Source organism: Tremella mesenterica (assembly GCF_000271645.1).
Source record: "Tremella mesenterica DSM 1558 unplaced genomic scaffold TREMEscaffold_11, whole genome shotgun sequence".
Lineage (NCBI taxonomy): Eukaryota > Fungi > Basidiomycota > Tremellomycetes > Tremellales > Tremellaceae > Tremella > Tremella mesenterica.
In genome coordinates this window covers 192,439-217,154 of record NW_006711235.1, presented here as the reverse complement: position 1 = coordinate 217,154, position 24,716 = coordinate 192,439, and the positions used below count along the sequence as shown (strand labels likewise).

General features: G+C 47.1%; 8 protein-coding genes across 8 annotated transcripts; 3 read left to right on the top strand and 5 right to left on the bottom strand.

Moving 5' to 3' along the window:
• Positions 1 to 939: 939 nt before the first annotated feature.
• TREMEDRAFT_64451 (uncharacterized protein) lies at positions 940 to 3,038 on the bottom strand (the record flags this gene model as incomplete). Its single annotated transcript, XM_007006731.1, has 5 exons — positions 940 to 2,027; positions 2,229 to 2,419; positions 2,469 to 2,719; positions 2,779 to 2,829; positions 3,024 to 3,038. The coding sequence occupies 5 exons, from the start codon at positions 3,036 to 3,038 to the stop codon at positions 940 to 942; spliced, it is 1,596 nt and encodes a 531-aa protein (XP_007006793.1).
• Positions 3,039 to 6,042: 3,004 nt separating this feature from the next.
• Positions 6,043 to 6,243, top strand: TREMEDRAFT_24075 (uncharacterized protein; the record flags this gene model as incomplete). Its single annotated transcript, XM_007006596.1, has 1 exon — positions 6,043 to 6,243. A coding segment is annotated over one exon (201 nt), but the record flags the coding sequence as incomplete, so codon positions are not given.
• A 1,852-nt stretch (positions 6,244 to 8,095) lies between these two features.
• On the bottom strand, positions 8,096 to 10,270 carry TREMEDRAFT_69735 (uncharacterized protein; the record flags this gene model as incomplete). Its single annotated transcript, XM_007006844.1, has 4 exons — positions 8,096 to 8,410; positions 8,965 to 9,801; positions 9,866 to 10,027; positions 10,088 to 10,270. The coding sequence occupies 4 exons, from the start codon at positions 10,268 to 10,270 to the stop codon at positions 8,096 to 8,098; spliced, it is 1,497 nt and encodes a 498-aa protein (XP_007006906.1).
• A 458-nt stretch (positions 10,271 to 10,728) lies between these two features.
• Positions 10,729 to 11,859, bottom strand: TREMEDRAFT_64448 (uncharacterized protein; the record flags this gene model as incomplete). The annotated part of the gene is made up of 1 exon (XM_007006730.1): positions 10,729 to 11,859. One exon carries the CDS (start codon positions 11,857 to 11,859, stop codon positions 10,729 to 10,731), a length of 1,131 nt encoding a protein of 376 aa, XP_007006792.1.
• Positions 11,860 to 12,106: 247 nt separating this feature from the next.
• TREMEDRAFT_64447 (uncharacterized protein) lies at positions 12,107 to 14,117 on the top strand (the record flags this gene model as incomplete). The annotated part of the gene is made up of 7 exons (XM_007006729.1): positions 12,107 to 12,147; positions 12,311 to 12,462; positions 12,544 to 12,701; positions 12,848 to 13,359; positions 13,541 to 13,592; positions 13,694 to 13,834; positions 13,935 to 14,117. The coding sequence occupies 7 exons, from the start codon at positions 12,107 to 12,109 to the stop codon at positions 14,115 to 14,117; spliced, it is 1,239 nt and encodes a 412-aa protein (XP_007006791.1).
• A 160-nt stretch (positions 14,118 to 14,277) lies between these two features.
• On the top strand, positions 14,278 to 15,969 carry TREMEDRAFT_64446 (uncharacterized protein; the record flags this gene model as incomplete). The annotated part of the gene is made up of 1 exon (XM_007006728.1): positions 14,278 to 15,969. One exon carries the CDS (start codon positions 14,278 to 14,280, stop codon positions 15,967 to 15,969), a length of 1,692 nt encoding a protein of 563 aa, XP_007006790.1.
• Positions 15,970 to 17,271: 1,302 nt separating this feature from the next.
• Positions 17,272 to 17,970, bottom strand: TREMEDRAFT_64445 (uncharacterized protein; the record flags this gene model as incomplete). The annotated part of the gene is made up of 2 exons (XM_007006727.1): positions 17,272 to 17,658; positions 17,839 to 17,970. 2 exons carry the CDS (start codon positions 17,968 to 17,970, stop codon positions 17,272 to 17,274), a joined length of 519 nt encoding a protein of 172 aa, XP_007006789.1.
• Positions 17,971 to 20,209: 2,239 nt separating this feature from the next.
• TREMEDRAFT_64444 (uncharacterized protein) lies at positions 20,210 to 22,715 on the bottom strand (the record flags this gene model as incomplete). Its single annotated transcript, XM_007006726.1, has 6 exons — positions 20,210 to 20,331; positions 20,401 to 20,491; positions 21,014 to 21,171; positions 21,686 to 21,784; positions 22,461 to 22,567; positions 22,633 to 22,715. 6 exons carry the CDS (start codon positions 22,713 to 22,715, stop codon positions 20,210 to 20,212), a joined length of 660 nt encoding a protein of 219 aa, XP_007006788.1.
• Positions 22,716 to 24,716: the final 2,001 nt, after the last annotated feature.

The window sequence follows — 24,716 nt, the reverse complement described above, 5'->3', positions numbered from 1 at the left end:
ATACATACCTAGGAGGACAAAAATTGCTGCAGGAACCTTCATCTTGTGTGGTGGAAAGCATCAGCGTCTGATAAGCTACTCCCTTCTCTTTTGATACAGAACAGATGAAGACCATCTTGTTACAGCTGTAAAATCATTTTGGACCTGCAAGCCTTTCTGACATAGTGATTGTCTTTCTTCCATGGGTCACATCTTTGGTCTGGCACGGGTAACCCATGGCCCGTCAAAGTGGCATGTCTTCCCGTACCGCACCTATGTAACAATAACATCTTGGCGTGGAAAATGTGACCAGTGAATGATTTAGTCCTGATTTTGCACACTCTCCCTGACCCCTTGTTTGCTGATACTGCTGTCCCTGCGCAGTCAAAGATATTCATCTGACACAGTGAGTAGGCAATGTCGGAGTGTGTAGGTGGCTGGCAGAGCAGCAGAGTCTTGACCAGTGCAGCTACATCAATCCATGTTTTTTTTTGTAAGGCTACTTAGATATGGACAGTCCTTACCTGGTCTTGCAGAGTCTTGCTGAATCTTTGATGTTCTACTGCTTGTTGTAGAAGGGTAGAATTGGATTCTTCTGAGGGTCAGGGACTGGAAAGTGTGACACTTTGAAGGGGAAGGGAGCTTTGATGTGTCAGGACCAGACTCTTGACACTTTGAAGTGTTGTGAGATGTGTACCGGACAGGACTAGCACACACCTCTTATGTAACGTAGGAAGGTAATTGCCGGATATAATGCTGCATGATACTATCTACGAGGGCACGTATCTACTCTCGACCTAGAAGCTGAATAAGGATGGAACCTGGTAGAAGAAGAGAAGAGAGAGTAGAATGTGATAGAAGGATCCACACGGTTCTCCTGCACGTCACGAATTGCCGTCTGCCGCCCAACAGCTCAACCCCTTGTCTATCAGAGTGGCACGCTCAGTGGCTTGGTGGCTCTCAGTTGTGTCTGAACTCTGTCAAGCTTGTGTTTCTCTTCTGTAGAGCATCCAGGTAGTCCCGGGTCAGTGGAGCCAGATTGTTCGCTCGTCTCCAGTCGGGATTGGTAACAGCTGAAATTGGGTCCCCATGACTTGAAGTAGTGACTGGACCATCAGACTCATCATTTTGAATAGGGAGCGTCGCGAGGTCAGTCATGTCATCCGTGTGAGTGGCAGCATGGCCTTTTTGGTCTTCCTCTGAACCAGGATATCCATGAGCTATTCCATTGTGTTTGTCTCCTCCTGCTGTGGCAGATGCGCGAGGCGCAGACAGTGAACGAGAAGCATCTTGGGGAAGGTCGGTATCGTTGAGCGGTGTGGCAACCTTGGACACTTTGTATTTGTATGTTCCTAAACTCACTTCATTTTTGATCCCTGTTTGGTGATGTTTCTCCTCAAAAGGATTTACGTTTGCCGCGATTTGGCTGGTGTAAGATTCTTCAAGCCCATCGTCATCCCAATCTGAATTGGGAGGGGTGTTTGTCGGCATTGATTTCTTGCCGTCAGGAGGGATTTGGCTCCCTCCTTTGCGAGACCTCATGTTGACCATAGCTTTTGGAATGGAGCTCATTGACCTAAAAGCAGTGCGGAGTACTGGGGGGACCCGAAGGGAACGGCCTGATGATGTTGAACCTGAGCCCGAGGAGTGCTCCGCCTCGCTATCGGTCTCAATGCGGTTATGCACTGGCTTTGGGTCCCGGTTGCGCCGCACACTTGATGTTCGTCGATTGGGTATGAGCGGGTACAAAATGCTGGGTGTATCTCCCACATCAAACAGTGACCCATCGCTGTCGGATGAGAAATCTTCTACAACTTGATCGACCGCGAAGGTGGGGAATATATTTGACGGGTGTTGATTGGTCGAAAGGAAGTTCAAACCTCTTGGTTCATCTTGCAGACTTGGCTTCCAATTATCAATCTCGGCGCTTCTGCCCGTTGGCGTGGTTGGAAATGAGCTAACACGCGGTCTTGGAGTCCCCTCTATGCTCGGTTGTGGACTGCTCTCTGATATCACACCCTCTTCCCGGACTTGAGAGGAGGAAGGATCTGATTGTAAAGGGGTTAACACAATTGAAGTTTCCTCCTGGGGACCGAGGTGTGAACCAACGGCCTCAACATTCTGGAAGTTGACATTAGAGCTCAAAGGCACCGATGGGAACTGGGTCCTGTAGAGCCCTCTGAGGGAGCTATGCACTTGATGGTGTGGGCTGGTATCCGAAGTACCTCTTGTTGAAGCAACCAACTCACCATACTGGGTTTTCACGGCGGTGTCTGCAGATTGGGATCTAGGTCCGACCGGACGTTTGAGAGGTGTCGACGACCGCCCATTGCGAATTGCACTCATGTTCACTGATGTTTGGTACAGGATGATGCAGAAGAGATTTGTGTACTGCTGTTGAAGCTTCAATACTAAAAGCGGGTGGAAGAGAATGATATGGCTAGACTGTAAGTTTATATGATCATGTAGGGTTTCAACTTCCGTTTCACCTGAAGGGAGGGCGTGTGAAATCCACACTGCCTCTCGGAGCTCCGAAAACTTGAAACGCAGCACTAACGATCCCTTGTCGGGTCCGGGTATCCACTCGATTGTATCCCCGGTTCGTCGTATCACTCTGGGGGAGGAGACGCATGATTACAAGCTCCGCAATCGGCGTGAGAATATCGTAAGAAAGGGAAAATTCATGTGAATTCACATTGTCAGAGAGTAGAAAGTGGACAGTTGGTCTTGCTTCTACGGGCTGTACATTCAGAGTAGAGCAGTGTCATGAATGCAGTGAGGGTCCTGCGTAATACTGACCCCCATAAAAGGCTCCATACTCAACACCTGTTCGGTAGATGTTGAGTTTCCCTATAATGTTAGCCGGTGGAATCGGCCTGCGACCGCCGAATCGCCATTAGATCATTGTTAAGGACCCAGCCGGAGACATTCTGTTAGGTGACGGACGGAAGCCGTGACGCTTCGAAGCAGCATGAGGGTTAGCAAGACTGTCGGAAGATCCGTGATCCACAGAAGAACTGGTCCTGACCAAACCCATAACACACAAACCCAGTTGTCATTGCGTGGCAAAGTAACTGAAGATATACTGCATGATATTCTGCGGGAGGAAGAGGCCAGTGATGCATGGTTCTCCACTTATTTGACCTCTTGATAAGGACTCTGGGGCACTTTCTCACACCATGCCTGGTCAAATCTGACAGACAAATTGTTCTAGTATCCTCTCACCACCTCCAACATCCTTCTCTGGAGCTTTGCAATTGTCTAGATCAGTGGTTGTTGGTTCAGAATGATTCTTTGGTGGGTCATAGTCAAGAAACCATGATGCTCCAAAGAGGCACAGGTCTCCCATTGGTCATGCTGACCCCATGAGGCTCTGAAGTGTCACAACTTCCGTAGGTCACGTAACATGTAGGTCACGTAACATGTGCCACTCCGGAGTGGCACAGTTCAAAACGCCCCTCTTGGACCCAGCTGGAGAGCCTCATTCTCAACGTGTCAATCCAGTTAGTCCCAGCCTGACATCTTGCGGTCCCCTAAGTCCCCTCAGTCCCTTGTCACCCTCTGTATACTCCTCAAGCTCTACGAGCCAGAGACAAGTATTGGGTTACAGCCCCATTCCAGTCACCTTGCCTACTCTCTGGGGATTAACCCCCCCCCCGTGACAGCCTTCTGGAAGCCTCTGTATACTATTTAAACCCTACATCTTCTTTACATAGTATCTTTTCTTCAGAGATCAATCAACATACATTTCCAGCCTTTACTGACTAAGTCTTCAATACTGACTTTGACCTCAACCTGTCCTTCTACAGTGGCCCCTAGCCTTAATCTGTTCAACACCTTGGGCCCAATATTGTCATTGGACACCCTCTTGTCATCATCATTGACTCTCTCATTGTCAGTAAGTAATCTTGTCCAGTGTATCAAAGTTCCCCTCTCTCTCTCTCTTCATCCTTTTACATCACTTCATCACCAACTCTTCTCTCTTCATCACTCGTCCACCTGCTGTCTTTCCCCCAAGACAAACAGGCATAACAGGTAGAGAGTGGAAGTAAGGGGAAGCATGGCAAACTGCAGGGAAGTGAGCAGAGGACAATGTTGATGATACCAAGAGGTGGGGCAAAGTTGGATGAAGGAGGACTGAGCACGGGCAGTGCAGGAGTTGAGAGATATTCTACAAGGAAAACAGAGTGATATAGATAGTTTACGGATCACTGAACTTCTTCAGCTGTCACGAACTATGTCGTAACATCCCTGACAACTGCTATCACCAACCCTCCTTTCACCATCACCGACCTTCCTTTCATCATCACCAACCTCCACTCGAACCACTGAGACGGACTACGGCGAAGTTACGAGAACCAAGAGGGTATTATTTGTCACGATAACCCCGCCTAGCGGAGAACTACGGCGAAGTTAGGGGAAGGGAACCGAGGGGGAGCAGAGCAGGGGAAGTTAGGCGAAGTTAGTTGAATGTAATGCATACGCCTAAAGGGTGACGTGCACTAAGCTCTTGTGCTAAAAGATCCAATGCTCAGCTCATAGTATGAGCTGAGACCCTTTATAAACTGCTTGTGCTGCAACCGAGATTCGAGATTTATGACATTGAAGTGAGTGGAGTAGGACCTCGGGGATATGGCGAGGTACGGCGAGGTTGAACGAAGAGGACTGAGCATGAGGCAGTGCAGGAGTTGAGGGACGTTCTATGAGAAATGAGGAGTAGTATAGATAGGTTACAGGTCGCTGAACTTCTTCAGCGATCCTTGATTGTTGTCAGTAGCGAGCGATATATTCAGTAGCTACAACCATCGTGTTAAGGAGAGTTACCACCGAGCAGTTCGACGCACTACGGCAAAGTTAGCCGCAGTTCATCGACGATCATCTTATCACTTACCACTCGACCTATCACTATGGCGTAGTTAGCCGTAGTTCCCCGACAAGTACCCTGTCCTATTGAGACATCGACGCCCCACTACGACGTAGTTAGCCAAGGTTTGTCGACCGTCGGTCAGTAGAAGAGAAGAAACGACGATTGTGACATCAGCAATCCCTGATTGTTGTCAGTAGCAAGAGATATATCCAGCACCTACCACCATCAAGTAAGGGAGAGCTACCACCCAGCAGTTTGACACACCATGGCGAAGTTAGGCACAATTCATCCACAATCACCTTATTGTATACCACTCAAAGTATTACTATGGCAAAATTAGCTGCAGTTCCTCTGAGAGCACCGTGTCTCTGTGAGACATTGACACCCCAGTATGACATATTTAATCGACGTTTGTTGACTGACGCTCAGCAGAGGAGAAGAAACAACAATTGTGACAGTAGGCTTGAAAGCAGAGGAAGATATGTGTCACGAGGACCAACTAACCAGCATTGGCTCGATATAACAGTACCCAACGTGACAGTGTTGTTAACCACTGTGACGAAAAGGCCTATTATTCGGCGGTTAACCCTACCGCTGATTGCTGGTTAAATACCCTTCCCCGACTTTTGCTCGACTTGTCACACGCTTTGTGACAATATGAGAGTTGAGGCTTGAACTTGTGATCATGACAAGTTTTGATTTGATAGTGTCATTCATGACAAGTGGTCGAGGACAGTCCAGGGCTAGTAGCTCAGATCGTCTTCTGCATGATCAAGGAGACCTGGGACAAGGCGGGACTTCCCTCTATCACTCCTACTGTCACGCCTGAGGGCAGACTGTGGAGTCTCTGGCTTGCCTTACCTTTGATACTCAGGGGACTTAGGGTGTTGGGTTAAAACCAACTGAGTGATGAATCTCCTGCCTGACTGTAAAAGTCAGTAGTATTAGAACATCATTAAAGAAGATCCACTGATGGGGAAACTACAAAATCTGGCAGGCCTCTGTAGACCTCAGCATAAATAAATTCCCAAAGAGATCTCCGGTGACATCTTCAAATCCTATTGTGTCTGCTCAATGAAGTTTACACTTTCAATCAGGCGAAATTCACACCCAAGTACAATGTCACTGAGATCTACGGTGGACAATTCCAAACCATGATCTCACCATGACATCATCTACTGTCACGACCCGGCTAACACAGTGTCGTGACCCATGACCCTGAGGAGAGACGAGGAGAGACAAGGAGAGACAAGGAGAGACAAGGAGAGACAAGGAGAGACAAGGAGAGACAAGGAGAGACAAGGAGAGACAAGGAGAGACAAGGAGACACGAGGAGAGACAAGGAGACACGAGGAGACACGAGTACGAGGAGACACGAGGGGAGACGAGGGGAGACGACATTGTTTGTGCATGAGATCCCCTCGAAAAGTATAAATACTGGACCTATCTACTTTGTAGTTTCTTTTCTCCAAGGATCAAAATATCATTTGCCACTCACAAAAGACCTCTCTTGACATGCTACTTACATCCAACACATCACTTGTCATCATTACCCCTGTCCACATCACCACACGCACCCCTATCACCATCTCGACCTGCCCGGATCCTTCGCAAGTCACCTTAGTAGTCCGACCACATCACAAGTCTACGGACAACATACTAACCGTCGTTGTCTAAGCTAACTAAACATCTGCAGTCCACCTGTCTCTGATCCATCAAGGTCTGTCAAGGACAGGACCGTGACATCTACTAAGCCTGTCTTCTAGTCCATCACAGCTCTTCAGCCCAAAAGTGCTCGACATGTGTCCTACCGGTAATTGGAGCGGCAAGCCTGTCAAGGGAAGACATTGAGTATATGTGAAAAAGGCTGTTCCTACCTCAGACACCCCAACAAATTCTTGATTGTCCTCACATTTGCTGTTCAACCCAAGGAAGCTCTGGCAATTTCAGACCCTTAATCCTCATGAGACTGACATTCTTGCAGTAAGTTCATCTGTATGTACTGCAAGCTAGCTACCATTTGACCAGATTGGACGCCACCGTCTTCAAGGACTGAGTGTTGGGGATCTTTCCCATGTGTATGTCATGCACTGATCCACGGTACCATTGGTATTGAGTCCTACAAAACAACTCTGCATTTGATCCTTCAGTTGGCCTTGAAGTTGATATGACAATTCAATGCATCTAGAGAAAGTACTGAGACAGAAAGTTTTGATGTTACAAAGCTACTGTGACCTGCCATTCCTGAGATCCCAACACTTGAGAGACAAGACCTACTGGGGATGAGTTTGTGGAATGGAAGCAACCTGGTTTTATTACTGAGTGTATATTGCAGTGGGTGGCATAATCATATGCCAGCTCATCAAATGTTATACCTGTTCCAAAGGTCTCAGAAAGAGCCGTGTCCACGAGTTTCGGGTATTTTCATGGATGTCAGTACTTTGATGAGCTTCTGAAAGATGAGCCTCCGTGCATCATATACTGATGGTGAAGCAATTCGCCACATTGAACGAACTGCCACGAATGGGCCAACGATGCTTCCAACGGCTGAATCTTGCCAAGCAGAAATCAAAGACTACTTATAGCATAACATGTCACTCAACTTGATGAATAGTCCTTGACAAACACAGGGCCCTCGGGCCCACAGGCTACGGCGGAGGGGGAAATGTCTCAAGAGACCGAGGAGGAAGGCGAGGCTTCATGCTGTCGTTTGCGTCTCACGTCCAAACCTCAAAATTCAAAGGTAAGCGACCCGGATCTCTTTTCTCCCTATCTCACTCGCCCCTCATGCATACGTGTGTGAGGACCGATTGTGCTCGAAACGCTGACGAGCACTGCAGTCTCTCTCCTCAAATGACGTCAATGAATTCAAGCGCAAACACCCATCCCCAAAGTTCTCCTTTCACCAAGGATCCTTCTTCTCCCCCCTTAAACTGTGTCAACTCCTGTGAAACGACCCCGGCGATCAATGACCGGTGTTTTTATCTTGCGGCTAGACTTTTTGTCACACAAGAACGCATATATAAGTCTCGGAGTTGAGCGGGCTCACCTCTATCCGTGATATTCCTCCCAGCCACACACATTTGAGTCATCATTCTATTGCCTTATTCGACAAGCGACGGTCGTGATCTGTACTCGTCGTCACGACTTTCTCGGCAATCCCACCTTCTCGGACATGAGACCCGGTACCTTTATGGTCACTAGTAATGTGTATAACTCAAAAACTATGCACATTGATGACAGACACTTTTAAACAGAGTTGGACGGCCCAGGAGTGGGAGTAGGAGAGGGATTTGGTGCCCGTAGATTGGTCTTATGACCCGTGCGCTGCCGCTTTTTCTTCCTAGCCTCCTCCTCCTGATTCTTCCTAGCCTCCAGCTCCTCTGCATGTTCTTCCTGATACAGAGGGTCAAAGAATCCTCCATCAGGGTATCTTTGCTTCTTCTTACTACCCCTAGTCGCTTTGTCTAATGCCTGGGCGGCATACACATCCGCAAGCTCCCGCTTCAACATAGCAATCTCCGCCATCAACTGCTCACATTTCTTCTCCAGTTTCTCAATTGCCTTTGTTAGGGACACCGCCGGAGACGTGCACCTCCGGAGCTGCACGGTTCAAAACACCCCCTTTGGACCCAGCCAGAGAACCATGCACCTCCAGAGGTGTCCGGACCCAGCCGGAGATTCTGATCCTAGTCATGCAGAAATATAATACCTTTTTTTAGTAAACCTAGATAACACCTCTTGTCATTGATAGTCTATGTTAGTAAGCTCTAGAAGTTGTGTGGGTATATAACTGCTTCAACAGTGGCTTCAAATTCAGCACAATCATCTCAAGATATTGGCCCAAGAGGCAAGAACTATTGGTGTTGAGGAACAAATTATTTTGGTCAAAGTGGAAGAGAAATTCATGCAGAACTACTGCTCACATGTAAGGGAGTTTAGATCATATGTTTCCCATACGCTATGTATGACATGCTCTTCATCATCTCATATGATGATGATTCTCCAGCTGGGTCTGTCAAACGACTCAGACAACTCCGGAGTGGAACGTCTCTGGCTGGGAATGATGGGGTCCGTGCAGCTCCGGAGCTGTCCGTCTCCGGCGGTGTCCCTAACACCTTGTCTTTATTGATTTCACCATGACGCATTCCACAATTATTTGCTCGAAGGATGTGAATAGTGTGAGGGGTGAGAGGATCTTCTGCCAGGTCTCGGGGAGGTGGAGTCCTCAAAACTCCTTCATCCTGCGCACCCATCACATTCCGGTCTAATGGCCACAACCCTGCCTTCCTCCATGCTCCCCTCATCTGTCGAGATGTCGCAGTCTCTCGCCAGGCCTGCTGATGCCATCCCCAAAACATACCCTTAGCTGCACTTGAGTCCGATGCACCAAATTGGTACTTGCTGAGACGTTCGAAGTAATGTGCTTTCAAGATATTGAAGAAATCGACATCAAGTGGCTGGAATTTGTCGGTCATGTTGGAGGGAAAGATGATACAGACGATGTTGCGAGCCCAACAGGCTTCTAGAAAGTTGACTTTGGTGTGTGGTTCTGCACCATCAATGAATAGCAGGCGACGTCGACCTTGAGCAATGTCCCTGGTGTAGGGATCGAAAACGTCTTCCAACCATTTGACCATGATGTAGCTATTGATCCACCCTGAGTCTGTGGTCACCGCAAGCTGTCGGATGTCTTTCTCTGAAACTGAAGTCCAGTTCTGTTGGACACAGGCTCCCTTGTAGATGATGACAGGGGGAACAGGGGCCGAGTCGATACCAATACAGGCAATGGAAGTGATGTGCTCACTTGATGCTGGAATTGCCTGGCCATTCCGAGGATGATCACGGGGTCCTATCCTGCGCACTTTCCTCTCATAGGAGAGACTGAATGGGACTTCATCCATATTGAAAATACAGGAGGGTGCGTATAGACCGGTATCATACACATCTTTCACCTGTATCACATCTTTCACCTATATCACATCAGCCAGTGTATCACAGAGATGACTACAGACGTACTAGTGTGTAGAAGGCTCGCCTGGTCTCTGGTTTATCTGCTTTGAGCCGTCCCAGCTCTTGATATGTGTAAAATCGAGAGGTAAGAACCTCTTTATGTCGATCAACAAAGCGTCCAACCCAATTCAACCCCAGTGTCTCCTCACAGACGGATTCGGCGAGCTCCTTGACATGTTGAGGTGTTAGGAGGGTACCTCAAGTTGCGTAGTCATTAATCTTCAGCACCAATTGATTCTCCTGCTCTACTGATAGACGTCGGGGGGCGTTGATAGGGTGAGGGAGATGGATGGCACGATGTCGGTCATTGAGGGTGGTCCTGGGAACTTTGAAACGATCTGCTACGCTTTGGTAGCTTTCCGAGGGGTGCTGATTCTTGTACTGTACGGCCAGAGCCATAGGGTCTTCCATGGTAGGATGATTCAACAAATTGTATGCAGAAAGTATATGAAAGCTATGAAAAATTTCGTCCGAAATTGTGCCACTGCCGAGAAACACGTGGCGACGAGTTGGCCAACACAAACATATTGCGAACTCTCATCATCATCCCACTTCAGATCACCGAACAAAAGACAACAACATGGCGACAGCTCTCTCTTCCCTGTCATACAATCATTCGTCGCTCCCGTCGTCAAACGGTGGATCGCCGACTTCCTCACCACTGCCGTCCAAATTCCTAACTGTGGAAATTCCGCCGACTAGACCGAGACTTTCTCTGTCTTTCGCGCTACAGTGTTGGGGATGAGAGTTGCATCTAACTATCTACTATGGAGAGGCGTCTACAAGAGTTTCGGGGTTCTTACGTGACGTGTAATTTAGGTACTGATTATCACTATCTAACACTCCCCTTAATCCGTACTAAGTTGCTTTCATAGGAGGGAAGAAAGATTACCGAAGACTATGGGTTCTGGCGACTCGTCTCTCATGACATTGACTTGGTGTTTTGATCGGTATTCTTTAATGGCTTCCTGTAATTGACTCTTGGATAGATTTCCGCGTTTCTTAATGCGACAGTCTTCCACACTATGTCCGTATTTACCACACCAATCACACTCTTCGTCTTCTTCACTATCACTCTCATCCTTCCCACGTTTTCCTTCTTTCCTCGTCTTTCCTTGTCCCTTCTCCTTCTCCTTGTTACCTCCATGTTCACTACCAGCACCATTACTTCTACCCTTTCCTACTCTACTACCTGATCTCCCCTTATCCTTCTTAATAGCATCTTTATTTACGAGAACAGCACTGATGGCTTGTTGAGTATGGTTCTCCATTTCTTGCTCAAGGCGGCGGGTGTTGGCAATACTGTGGTACGCGGTTACAAGATGGTCCCAGCTTTTCTGTGTGTCTGGTCGGAGGTCCCACTGTTGACGAAGTGGAGCGAAGTCTCGACCAAGGGAGAGAAGAAATCTTTCAGAACGATCACCATCATCTATATGGGCACCTGCACCAAGAGCCTCGGCTACTAGCTCACTAAAGGTCTCGAGGTGAGTGTGCATGGTGTCGAAGTTGGCATTTTCAACTAGACGGAGGAGGGAAATACGTTGGTTGAGATCATTACGCCTTGCTGTCGTTTTAACTTGATGCTGCGCAGTAATACGCGCCCAGATTTCTTGGGCTGACCAGAGGTCCTCGACTTGGGCGGCTAGTCCCGGAGAGATTGTGAAAATGAGTGTCGAACGAGCTTTACGCTCTTTGTTGGCCCAATCTAGCCAGGTGGTACGTTGAGTAGCTGTCAAAGCTACGGCTGTTGTTGAATTTGTGGTGTCTGGGGGAGCCTCCCCTGCAATGGTGTTGGGGGGAAAGACAACGGAATGATCTGTCGGCACTGCCGGATTTACAAGTCGTCTGAAAGGCTCGGGCTCAAGGCCGCTGAGATGACCTTGAGCACCTTTGTCGAAGAGGTAGTTACGTACACCTCGGCGCCAACGCACAAAGGTTTCTGTCCCTGTTAAAGTTGGGATCAACTTGGAAAGTGCAGAGAGGTCGTCGTTATTTGACATCGTGCAATGTCGCTGCAGAGGTGATTATTTAAACGTGCTTGTGCGAGATATGTGTTGCCGCAGAGGTGTTCAAACTTGCTTTGGCGGATGGAGGCGCTGCAGAGGTGTTTAAACGTGCTTGTGCGCAGAGGAATGTGGTATGGAGAGTCGAGCGGATGTCCCGGAACCTACGCAGCGGGTAGGCTTTGCAGTGTCAAGAGTGTTACTGAACTTACTCTGTCAAAGACAGGAAGTGGAGTAATGAGTGATGTATACGGTAAAGGAATGTGATGACGTGGCAAGAGGCTTGTGCGTCAATGGATACTTGAGGGTGTAGAGACTCGAAGGTGTTGAGACTCGCAGCCGGAAAGTGTCCAAGAAATGGCCCTAGCGAGGATTGACTAGGAATGGGATGCGTGATGACTCTGTGGTTATGTGTATGTTACACGAGTGGGAGAGTGATGTGAGACAGAAATGAATATGACGGAAATGATGATGGATCAGAGGAGGATTTTATCGAAGGGATGTGTGTCGTCGAGGCTTCCAAGCGTCGATTGGGACAAATGTACGTTGAGGCTTCCAAGCTTCAACTTGATGTACTCACGATCGTCTCGATAAACCCGTGTATGTCTGAAATCCAGCGTTCCGTGATTTTCCAGTGTTTCTGACCAATATCTAACGTTTCCGTTTCCGTCTGATATCCAGCAGATTCGATGTTTCCAGCGTTCCGACCAATATCTAAGTTCCGACCAAGATCTAACGTTTCTAATTGTGGCCAAGGGGGAACCCTAGAGGGGCCGAAACAGGTATATGTCAAGCGTGTGATTTATCGGCAGGATATGAGTGAACTCTCAATATATCTGGTGAGAGGAGAATGCTACTCCGACTGTTAATCTGTTGGGGATGAGAGTTGCATCTAACTATCTACTATGGAGAGGCGTCTACAAGAGTTTCGGGGTTCTTACGTGACGTGTAATTTAGGTACTGATTATCACTATCTAACATACAGGGTTTGGTCTCGGAATATGCAAATCTCTACCCTTCCATCATCAATACGCCAAACACAGCCGTGAGCCACGACCCCCAAGAACCTAGTGAGGATCGAGCGTATGCTGGTTTATCGGGCGGACGTCAAGGGCGACCGGAAAAGCTAGTTCAGGTCGGTCACACATCTGGGAGAAGTGGATGCAATGACTCTTCATGTTCACATTCAGCCGCTTCCGAGATCAAGAGCGGTCTCTCTCTGACTATCCCCCCAGCATGGAAATCATCCCGCCGGACCAATGAACCCGACAGTACGGATGACATTACGACTGCTGTGGTAGAAGATGATGGTAACAATAACGACGGTGTCTCTTCATTCCCACACTCGTCCGCTGAGAACGCTACTCACCACTCCCCATCTTTCTTGACCGACACTCAGCTCTCTGGACCTCCCGCCCACACACCTATCACGACGTCACTCATCGAACAGCAGCCTTCTACTGCCTTATCATCCCCCAGAGGCTCTCGATCGGATCTGTCAGATGAAAGCGATAACAATCCGACACCGCTGACTTCTCAGACACTCAATGACTGGGATAGTACCATCACTCTCCATCTGCCTGCCAAGCGGCGACATCGTCGACTGCCCTTCGATGAGATACCTGGCCTTCCCCCAATTCCCCTCTCCCCTAGTCCCCGGCTTCAGGCTATAATACAGAGTTCAAAAATCTTCCAACGCCTTCATCTTAGACGCCCGCACCCTACGGCAAGTACAAGTCTCGTAGACCCAACCATCACATCAGAGGAGTGCATTGTCTTGGACATCAGCAGGGACAATATTACTCCTGATTCATAAAACGACACAAACTAGTCACCGAAGGACGGCGATTTCACGATGGCATACGGGACCGACATCGTAGAAGAGAAAGCGGTACGTAGGATGAGGTCATGGACATCCATTGTTCGACGGTTTACTACATGCTGTGTCAGGGAATGCGGTGATGGATTAAATGTAAGTTCGGAGTTTCAACCTCTAGACGTCAATATTCTTTGCCTCGATGGACCAATTTCATCTACCACATCTAGAAAACTGATGTCATTTCGACTAATAGCGGTGTATTACTAATACGTGTGAAAAACGGCCGGATCAAACGAAATCATATCAAATCGAAACCCGCGGTCTCGGGGATCCGTGGGATCGTGAGAAGGAGTCTTTTCTAGCACTGCCTTCACCGGTCTTCTTCGAGGATAATCACACATTCCTCCATTGTCCGTGGTGGGGTCGCGGGTTCTGAAAGTTGTGATATTGAGAAAACACTGCCTTGCTGTGCAGAACTAAAACTCACCCTCTGATTATAAAAGCTAATAGATCTGACCCTTCTGATTTACATGTTATACACCTATCTCACGCCAAGCTTTACTACTCATCCCCTGATAGCAAGAATCAAATAACTCATGTACAACCAGGATTATTATAATTCTTTCCCGCAGGTTCCCCCAACAACCTCTAACAATACCTATGGGTCAAACAGAAGGCAAGAAAGAGATCATCCTTTCTCTTCCCAGATAGACGCTTCCACTAGAGTAGGTCAACATTCTATAGTTGGTGGACCGCTGCAAATGCCTTCAAAAGCTCTGTCAATGCCTACACCCTCACCCAACAATGGTACACTATACTCCTCTGTCAACCTTATGGAACCTGATCATTGGCCGCCACCACAGGGTTATGCCACACACTTTCCTCCTTTCATCCCTTCACTTCCAACTCCTACATTTACTTCTACAATGGAAAACCGAGGTTCATCTCAATTTTGTAACTCCATGCCATATGCGGCAGTGGAAGAACGCTCTCTAATTGATGTCCCAGCCTCCCTATATCCCTCAATAAGGCATCCAGATATGCCTTCTGTTCCTGGTGATAGGGTAACAACTATGCCCAGTTACCTGCCACCTTTGTGTGGGGCTCCCTCTGGCCCAGCTGGTATGTCCCCAAGTCATGCAACATCAGGTCACGGTATGATGCCTCATCCTCCCACCTCATCAGCTTGGCATAAAGAAACTCCCTCACGCTCATCTTCCATGACACAGTATGAAGGGTCTTCATCTGCTTCTCAGCTGCGTTACTCAACAAGGCCATCACCAGAATTCCAACCATCATTGCCTCTCCCAACACCAAATGATACAAGCATGGCACCATATTTTGTGCGTAACAAGTTACATGGGGAAGAGGATGCCTTGCATGTGAGAGCTCCAATCATAAATTCTATTGGGGGCATGCCCCGGTCTTCGGTCCACAATACAGATCAGTTGATAGACACAGTCACACATAACAGTGGGATACCAAATGAGATGGTTAGGGGACATTCACCTTCATCCTTCATACCAGATAACACCATGATTCACAATGATACACACAAAAGTCACATCGAGGAAAGCCTCTGGGCACAACCAAATGGGTGTGTGCAACACCAGTTACCTATCAACTTTGCTGAAGCCACACCCAATTGTACCATGAGTATGAAGCGGCCAGCTGATGATGTCTTGGCAGATGATTTGGCCTTACAAACTTCCTGCAACTGGAGGGGGTCTTCATGCCACCTTACCCATCAGCAATTTTCACACAAAAGTGGGGATTCTTTCTTGGTCCCTCCACTGCAGACAACAGCTCCTGTTGTTGATCAAGCTCGAATGAGTGCCTCAAGGCCACTGACACATCCACCATCATTGCCCGGTGGGGTGAGAAGACTGGTGCAAAGGATGAGACCGGGCAGGAATACAGTTGACAGAAACCGTGAGCCAGAAATTCCTCCAGGTACCTTTTCAGACTTGTGGGTGGCTAGAGCTACTCAAAACACTCAAGCAGCAGCAGACAATCCTCCAGATGACAACTCTAACCAAGAGAATCAGGCTTCACCAGACTTGAAGGACAGGGACAGCGAGCTTCCAATTGGTGGAGATGATATGGTCACAATTGCTCTAGATGCCTCCTTTGTTACCCCTCACATTACCAATCAGTCCTCATGCCCCCCTCCCTTGCACTACCGCTCAAGGCCTGATATACATGAGCCCCCACCTTCTTATGATGCTGAACATAAAGCAGGTCCTCCAACAGAATCGTCAAGGGTGGATGACAAGAGATCCTCTTAAGTCTTGTTCTGTGTTGGAGTTGCAGGCCTACAGTGTCATACTGTAGTGGATCAGGCCTCCCCTACATAAGAGAGTGGTAATAACTCTCCTTCCATACCTCCTCCTTCTTCCTTGATCCATTCCCCCAACTCATATTGTCTTATATCATCTTCTGCTGTCTCCTCTCTCCTTTCCTCTTACCCTTTCATCCTGTCCATTACCGTTTCTCACTGTCACAAAGTGACAAGTCAGTTTGGTTACAGTTGGATTTGGGTTGGGTATTTAACCAGCAACCGGAGGTTTGCAGTAACCGCCGGTTAATAGGCCTTTTAGCACAGTGGTTTAGACCACTGTCTCTGAAGGGCACTGTTATATCGTCCCAATGTTGGTTCGTTGGTCTCGTGACACTCACTCATGATACACACATATGTTTGTGTAGACCACAATATGTGCTTCACTATTTCTGTTATGACCCGGATAACGTCCTAGGGTCGTAACCCATATCATACCAAGAGCTGATCTCATTTTCTCGCATTCTCAAGCCACAAGCCACTGAGAACCTCATGAGACAGGGTATCTCTACAAGATCTCAATGAGACACAAGACATCTCTAGGAGCTACATACGAGATCTCTATAAGACATCAGTCATCTCAATGAGACATCAGTCATCTCTATGAGATCCATACGAGATCAACCCAAGACAAGAGACAACTCTACGAGATCTCTAGGAGATCTCTACAAGACATTCAGGGAAACATGAGACTAGCATGAGAACATGAGACATGAAGCAAGAGAATATACTGAGAAGGTTATGAGACATCTCTACGAGACATCCTGAGATGTCTCTTGACATGTCTCTAGGTTTGTCTCTATGTAAAGTATATAAACCCCTTCCGTAGAAACCGTAGTTCTTCTTCTTCAAGGATCTAAATATTATTTGCCACTCTACAAAGACCTCCTCTTGACTTATACTTATTTTCGACACCTCCCTCGACAAAACTCTTGTCCACATCATCACACACACTCTCATCATCATCATCTTGACTTGCTCGGATCCTTCGCAAGTCACTCTAGTCGCCTGACCAAATCACAAGTCTACGAACAACATAATACTAACCGTCGTTGTTCAAGCTAACTAAACAGTTATAGTCCACCTGTCTTTGATTCATTAAGGTCTGTCAAGGACAGGACCGTGACAATTTCCTTTGTTCCCCTTTGTACTTGGACCATGTATTCGTGGATACATTCTCCGTTCTCATACATAGTTTTTTCGTTCTCATACATAGGTTTTTCGTTCTCATACGTAGTTTTCCCTCCTTCTCTTACATAGTTTCTCCTTTACTCAAATCGAGGACGATTCGACCTTGTATCGAGTTTGAGACACACTGATATGCATATAAGCGGGGCCTGAGAGAAAGATTCCCCATCCTCTTCTTCATCCTCACTTCTTCTTCTTCTTCTTCTTCTTCTTCTTCTTCTTCTTCTTCTTCTTCTTCTTCTTCTTCTTCTTCTTCTTCTTCTTCTTCTTCTTCTTCTTCTTCTTCTTCTTCTTCTTCTTCTTCTTCCTCCTCCTCCTTCTCACCTTTTCCTCCATCCTCTCTCAGACCCTCTTTGATTTCCTTGACACACTCTTTCCTTATACCTACTGACCTTTGATCATCATTGACTGGTATTACCCACATCACAGAGTTCTGGTTCAGTATCCAGCCCTACGGGTAGGTTACATTTATTTATTTGTGGTGATCCCCACGAGCAGGATCATTACAGATGTAGTCTTCTCCCGGGGCCATTGGTTAAAATCTTCATGAACTTTGAGGTAAACTTCGATCCCCTGTCCAGCACTATTTCTCTGGTAACCCATGCTGAGCCACTACATAGTCCATTATCACCTCCGATAGTCCAGCTGCGGTCAACTTTGTCAAAGTTGGGATAAACATGGCCCATTCAGTCAACCAACCCACCACCACCACCAAGATGGAGTTATCCCCATGGGAATTTGGGAGTCCTTCCATAAAATCCATTGAGATGCTTCACCAAGGTTTTGTAGCCACTTGCAATGTTTTAAGCTCTCCATGAGGTTTCTGCCTGTTAGTTTCTGCTCTCTGACATACTGCACAGCCGGCAATGTAGTCCTCGACATCCTTCCTGACTCCAATACAGACATAATACCACAGGACTAGTTTGTCACGAACTGCGTTGTGACGCCTCGATTATTCCATGTCATGAATAGTGATAAGGAATTCTGACTCATGCTCAGAATAGTGATAAGGAAATATGACTCATGCTAGGAACTGTGATAAGGATTGATGGAAAATATGAGTCATGGTATTTAGCAGTTCAGCAGTGAGGCATTTACGTGATTGGCTGAAGCCTGGAAGGTTCAGCAGTTTAGCAGTGAGGCATTTATGTGATTGGCTGGAATTAGTTTCCCGCGGTGCACTCACTTTGAGGCATTTTTGTGATTGGCTAGAAAATCCCTCACACGCTTTTTATTTAGTACACCTACTTTAGTTTTGAAGGGTATAAAAGGAGCACATCTCCCCCCTCTTTCTTCAGCAATGTATCTTCATCTTGAAGTTGAACTTCATCTTTGAAAGTCACCTAGTTGGTTCTAACCCAACACCTCAGTACCCTCAGTACCTAAGGCAGTCATCAAGCTCTACGAGCCAGAGACTAAAACCCTTCAGTACCCAAGGCAGTACTTTGCAACAGCAGTCTACCCGCAGGCGTGACATTCCACCAACAACGACCCTCCTTTGACCATCAAAACCCCCATCACGACTTAACCTCTTTACTCTACACGTAACTCAGGACCTCTGAAACCAAGTACGGCGAAGTTAGATGAAGTTAGGCTAGGTAGGGACAATGGGAGCAGGAGTGCGGCGAAGTTAGGCAGAGTTAGGCTAGGTAGGGACAATGGGAGCAGAAGTGCGGCGATGTTAGGCGGAGTTAGTCGAAGGAGGAGGAGGATTGTTACGAACCGTCCTACGTTGACCTCGCTGACGTAAGACGATTGGAAAGTGAAGGTTTACAAGGGGTGTGACTACAAGGAATGAAGTAGTCACTACTTGTGAATTGGTCGAAGGTGGTGAATCAACTTGGAAGGATCCGGCAAGTTGCGCAAGTCTCTTGAAGAAATAAGTAAGCTAGTTATTGGTTTGAGGTCAAGTGAAGTAACTTTTGATAATTTGATCCTTGGGGAAAAGGTGGCCGGAAGGCCGCCTTTTATCCTTTTCGGCTCCCTCCAAAGAACCCCACTTTGGGTGGCAAAATACTTCTTGAACGGGTTCTTCGAATGGATTCTTAGAGTGTATTCTTAGAACCGACTCTTAGAGGAGGTTCTTAGAAAAGACTCTTAGAAGCAACTCTTAGAAGCAGCTCTTAGAAGCAGCTCTTAGAAGCAGCTCGTAGAAGCAGCTCGTAGAAGCAGCTCTTAGAAGTTATTCAGGATGGAGCCCCCAAGGTCACAAGAATCTACTGAAGTATGTACTGTCTACTAAGGTGTTATGATGGGATCATAACAAGGATGGCCGGGGTTTGGGGAAGTTGGACGAAGTGCGTTGAAGTACGTCAAAGCGCGGGAGGGTTGGATGAACGTCTAGGAGGGATAGGTTGTATTAGCTGAGAAGATCGCTGAAGTTCTTCAGCAATCCTTCATTGTTGTCAGTAGAAAAAGACAGATAGAGATAGCTATAAATTGAGATACATTGCCATCAATAGGACAAAGCCTTAGTTAGAGTAACTACGCCGAAGTACGCCGTAGTTATACCCCTTTCGACGTCTGCGCCCTCCCGGTTGGGTGAGACATCGAGTCAGAAGCGTGAAGTTAGCCGAGGTTCGTCGACCGTAGGTCTAAAAGGAAGGAATTGCTCGACGGTCGTGACATAGTTCAAGGGTCTTCGCTGAGCCCGGATGACCAGCTAGAGGCAAGTGATGTTGCATCTTCACGGCCTTTAGTCGAGCATTGGCGTAGTCTGGCACACAGGTGGGTTTGTCAAATGTGAGAAAACCTCTTGAGGTCCATCCACGGCAAAATATTAAGGGGGACCGTGAACTACGACATAATTCAGTTATTGACCCTGGTTCCTGTATATTATGGTGACACGTCTGATGAGAACACTCAGTGCAGATAACTCCCAATAGCTCCTCTTTAACCTCACTCACCTCTTTGTCCTCCTGTTGTCCAATTACCAGCTCCATGGGGTCAAGAAGGTTGTTCTCCCTCACTTCCTTTGTCCCTTGCAAAGCTCAAAGGAGGTGCTATAACCCAGAGGTAGTTCCGTTAAGTTCGTCAAACTTTGGCAAACCTTGAATAAGGTTGCTCTCTTGCACCACAGTACTTCCTTTTCCAGGGTGATAGTCTGCCCTCCTCAAGAGCCCATCTGGCAACATAGCGTGTTTTCCTGGTCAATACTCTCTTAAACCTGAAATTAGAAAGCTCTTTGACCCACCTGCCCATTGGAAGTAGGTAGTACGATCACGTGTCCTCCTTATACAACAGCGGTAAACTCCGCTGGTAGTAGTACATAGCCAGATCATTACCTGTTGTCTCTTCATCACTCATAGGAAAGTGCTGAATGAGCAACAGGTGACGGATACAATAGATCCGTTGCTGCCCTGTCTAGGGCTTAGATGTTTTGGTTCCATCTAATACATTAAGTTCAAAGGATCTGTGAGAACTGTTGTCTCCACCTGTAGCAGTAAGTGTCTTCGTCTTCTGAAAGCATCGACAATAGCCAGTAACTCCTTTTTGCCTACCGTATGGTTCAACTGCGCTGCTTGGAACGCTTCGGACTCGAAAGCTACCGGGTGTTCTTGTTTTAGCTTGTTCACCTGCGGTATTATGAAACCCCAGCCGAAGAACGACACATCTGTCTGTAGTCATGTCTTCAATGAGGGATCAAAATGAGCCGATACTGGAGCCCTACACATTCTATCCTTCAATTCCCTCAAAGCCCTTTCCTATTCTACTCCCCGAACAAAGGGCACATCCTTCCTTGTGAGATCGTTGATTGGCTTAGCAATTCTGGAGAAGTTGGGGACAAAACAACGGTAATAACTGACTATTCCCATGAATCCTCTACTCTCCCTCAGGTTCTTAGGACGGGGGAAAGATACTACAGCATCAATGTACTCTGGATTACTAGAAACTCTCTCCCGCAAGACCATAAAATCTAAGAAGACTACCGAATCCCCTTCAAACTCGCACTTACTAGCTTTTACTGACAAATTTGATCTTCAGAGAACTTCAAATACCTTCGCTGTAGTTCCTCTCAATTTGTTACTCCCCAACAAATTGAGAGAACTGCATCGAATTCAACGGATTAGGAAAGAGAATGGAGGGAGTTGGAGGCAGTGCTGCAGTAGATAGGGACGGGTTTTCCCTTTTTGAGATTTCCCCACTGGGTTTGCTCAAAAGCAGTTTTTCACCTGTCCGAGTATGTACATAGATGCTTGCAGTAGGAACTGAGAGGAGGACACGGATACCTGTAGACAGTATGTAGTACAATCAGCAAAGTACCAACTTTGCTGATTCTTCAATATCATTCTTTGGCTACATCGATTGCAGAGGAGACACGATCCACCAATTAGCACCAGAGATACATGGACTTCTACGAGAGTTCCATCGAGTTCAACCCAACCTGCGACTTAGTCATCGTGTTTCCAGTACCGTTACACAATTCTTCCAATGTTTGACCATAGATGAGTACTTTATGTAACAAAAGTGATGCATACTCCGACCAACACCAATGGATGTGGCACGACTGCCGTAGGTGAGGTTTTCGTGCGCCCCGAACTGTGCCACATCCTCGGTGTTGAACGGAGTATGCAACACTTATGTCACATACAAGTATATCATCTATGTAGACAGCTACTCCCTTTCCCAATACCTCTCAGAAACTTTCATTCAGGAAATGCTGGAATACAGCAAGCACATTTTGCGGACCATCTGGAACAACAAGAGACTCAAACATACCGTACTGGGTTCTGAACGCTGTCAGGTGTTCATGTCCTTCCTCTACTCGGAGGTTCTGATACGCTCCAATCAGGTCCAATCCGCCAAAGTACGTCGCCTTCCCTAGCTCTTCGGTTATCTGGCTGATTGAAGGTAGTGGATAGGCCTCTGGTAGTGTTGCTTTGTTTCACTTTTGGTAGTCAATAACCATTCGCCATTGACCTTTTACTTTCTTTGGCACCAAGAACATTGGTGATCCATACAGCGAATTACTGGGTCGGATCCTGCCGGCTGATATCTCGTGATCTAGGTTGTCTCTCAGTGCACTTCTCTGATCTTCTCCAAGTGAGTAGAGTGGAGCGACCTTCAGGTTTGGCCCTCCTTAAGATCAAATTCTAGATCATATTCCCTTGAGGGAGGTAATTCTTCACCTCCCTTCCTTGGGTTGAAAACATCAATCAAAAGGTGGTATTGTTTCGGAACAACCTGATACAACTCCTCCTGTTCCTACGGACTCAGTTCATACTGGTCATCTGTGTCTTGGAGATCTATCACATCCGTCGGGAGTAGGTAAACCAATGGCTGCTAACTTTGGTGCACTTGGTAGGGTTGGGATGGGAACCCTCACTGCGTTATTCTTTCCATCAAGGACAACACCTTCTCTCTTCATCCAGTCCCACCCTATCACTACGTCTCCATCACAGAGGGTAGTCACAAAACAGCTCACACTTTGGCATCCATTGTCAAACTAAAAGCAACTTTGACAAACTCGGTGATAGGTCCAGCGACACTAACTGAGCGATCAGACATGTGAACGGGTACGCTCACCGGGTATCGTCTCCTTTGTACCCCCATCTTCTCCACTGTCTTAGGGCTGATATATGAACAAGTAGCCCCAGTGTCCCAGAGCGTGGTTACTTTGACTTCATTAACGAAAATGTCTGATTTTGGTTGATCTCTCGAAATGGAAGTGATAAGAAGGTGACTATCGGTGTTGCATAAACAAGGGGCATTGAGTGGTGTATTTTTATATTCACAATTCTCTGCCTCAATCAGCTCTGTCTCTCTTCTAGGTTTGGGAATGGTTGCCGAGAGAATATGGCGGACTGTAATGGTCCTGCTTGTGAGGATCACCACAAATAAATAAATGTAACCTACCAGTAGGGCTGGATACTGAATTGGAACTCTGTGATGTGGGTAATACTAGTCAGTGAAGATCAAAGGTCAGTCAATGTACCTGAAGAGTGTATCATGGAAACCAAAGAGGGTCTGAGGGATGATGGAGGAAAAAGGAGGAGAAGAAGGAAGGGGAAGAAGAAGTGAGAAGAAAGAGGATAAAGAAAGACGATGGGAGAAGAAAGACGATGGAGGAAGAGATCCCCCTCAGACCTGGCTTATATGCATCAATGAGCTGACGTTTGAAGTAGGAAAGACACGACAGAATCAGTGTCTTTGACAGGTTATCCGTGAATACCATATACCAGGAGACAGGAGAGACTATAGGTAGAGAAGACGTAACTGAGGGAAGTGTGTATAAGCACTTGGATAGACTATGTTCTACAGACAAGAGACAGGGGTGGGGGTGTCCAGAAGAGAATCTAGTAGCTTGGTACTGATCAGTATGTAGGGGATGGTTGGATCCACTACAACATCTCTCCACCGCGTATCATCCACAGACTGATGGGCAGACCGGACGAACCAATCAGTCCCTGGAATTACATCTTTGAATCTTCACTTCCTACCGGCAAAACGACTGGTCGAAGCTGCTTGCTCGAGCTAGCTTTGCCAATAACAACACCCATCATTCTGCTATAAACAAGACACCATTCTATGCAAACTATGGATACCACCCTCGAGGTGGGCTGAAGAGATAAAACTAGTGAAGTCGAAGTACCTGCTGCTACCGTGGTGGAAAAGGATCTGACTGAAATACATGAAGAATGTATTGAAGGGATTGAGAAGGCTAATGAGAAGTACGCCGAAGGGTACAATAGGAAACACCAAACTACTCCGAACTTTGCGGAAGGTGACCTAGTTATGCTGTTGTTAGAGAATATCAAAACTAAGAGACCAATGAAGAAGTTGGATGTGGAGCAAAGTGGTCCGTACAAGGTAGTACGGCAGGTGGGTTCTCATGCTTGTAAATTGTGATTACCATGTCACGGCTGTCAAACAACTGCCTTCTAACAGACCAACGGTCCACGAACCTTGGCTAACTTGACGCTTCTAAGTTGATGTCTCACCCAACCAGGAGGGCGCAGACGTCGAAAGGAGTGTAACTACGGTGTAGTGCTGGAAGGTGAAGAAGGAGTGATAGTCGGGGTGATTAGGACACGTGACCAGGAGACCTTCTGAGAGTGGCACACCGGAGAAATCACATTTGGGGATTCAATCATATCATATACTTATACTTCTACAGTACTTTTAAGTATCATTACATAGTTTGATACTTTGATACCTTGATACATATCATTATCACCCGAAGCCTATCCCAAACCCGCTCGACCCTAGACAACACTACTCCATTCTGACATCCACCCCCGCCCGGGGAGGCGTTGCTCCCCAGTAGCCCGGACCTCCAGACCCGAGGGTGGACGGGTCCCTCTTGGCGACAGAAGGAGGGTGGTCCGAGGGTGCTACAACGGTGTACTTCGACGTATTGACTCTAACTGGGCTTTTGTTCTACTGACGGCGATGTATCTCAATTTGAATATAGCTATCTCTATCTGTCTTTCACTACTGACAACCATCAAGGATTGCTGAAGAACTTCAGCAATCTTCTCAGCTAACATTATCTGTTCCTCCTAGACG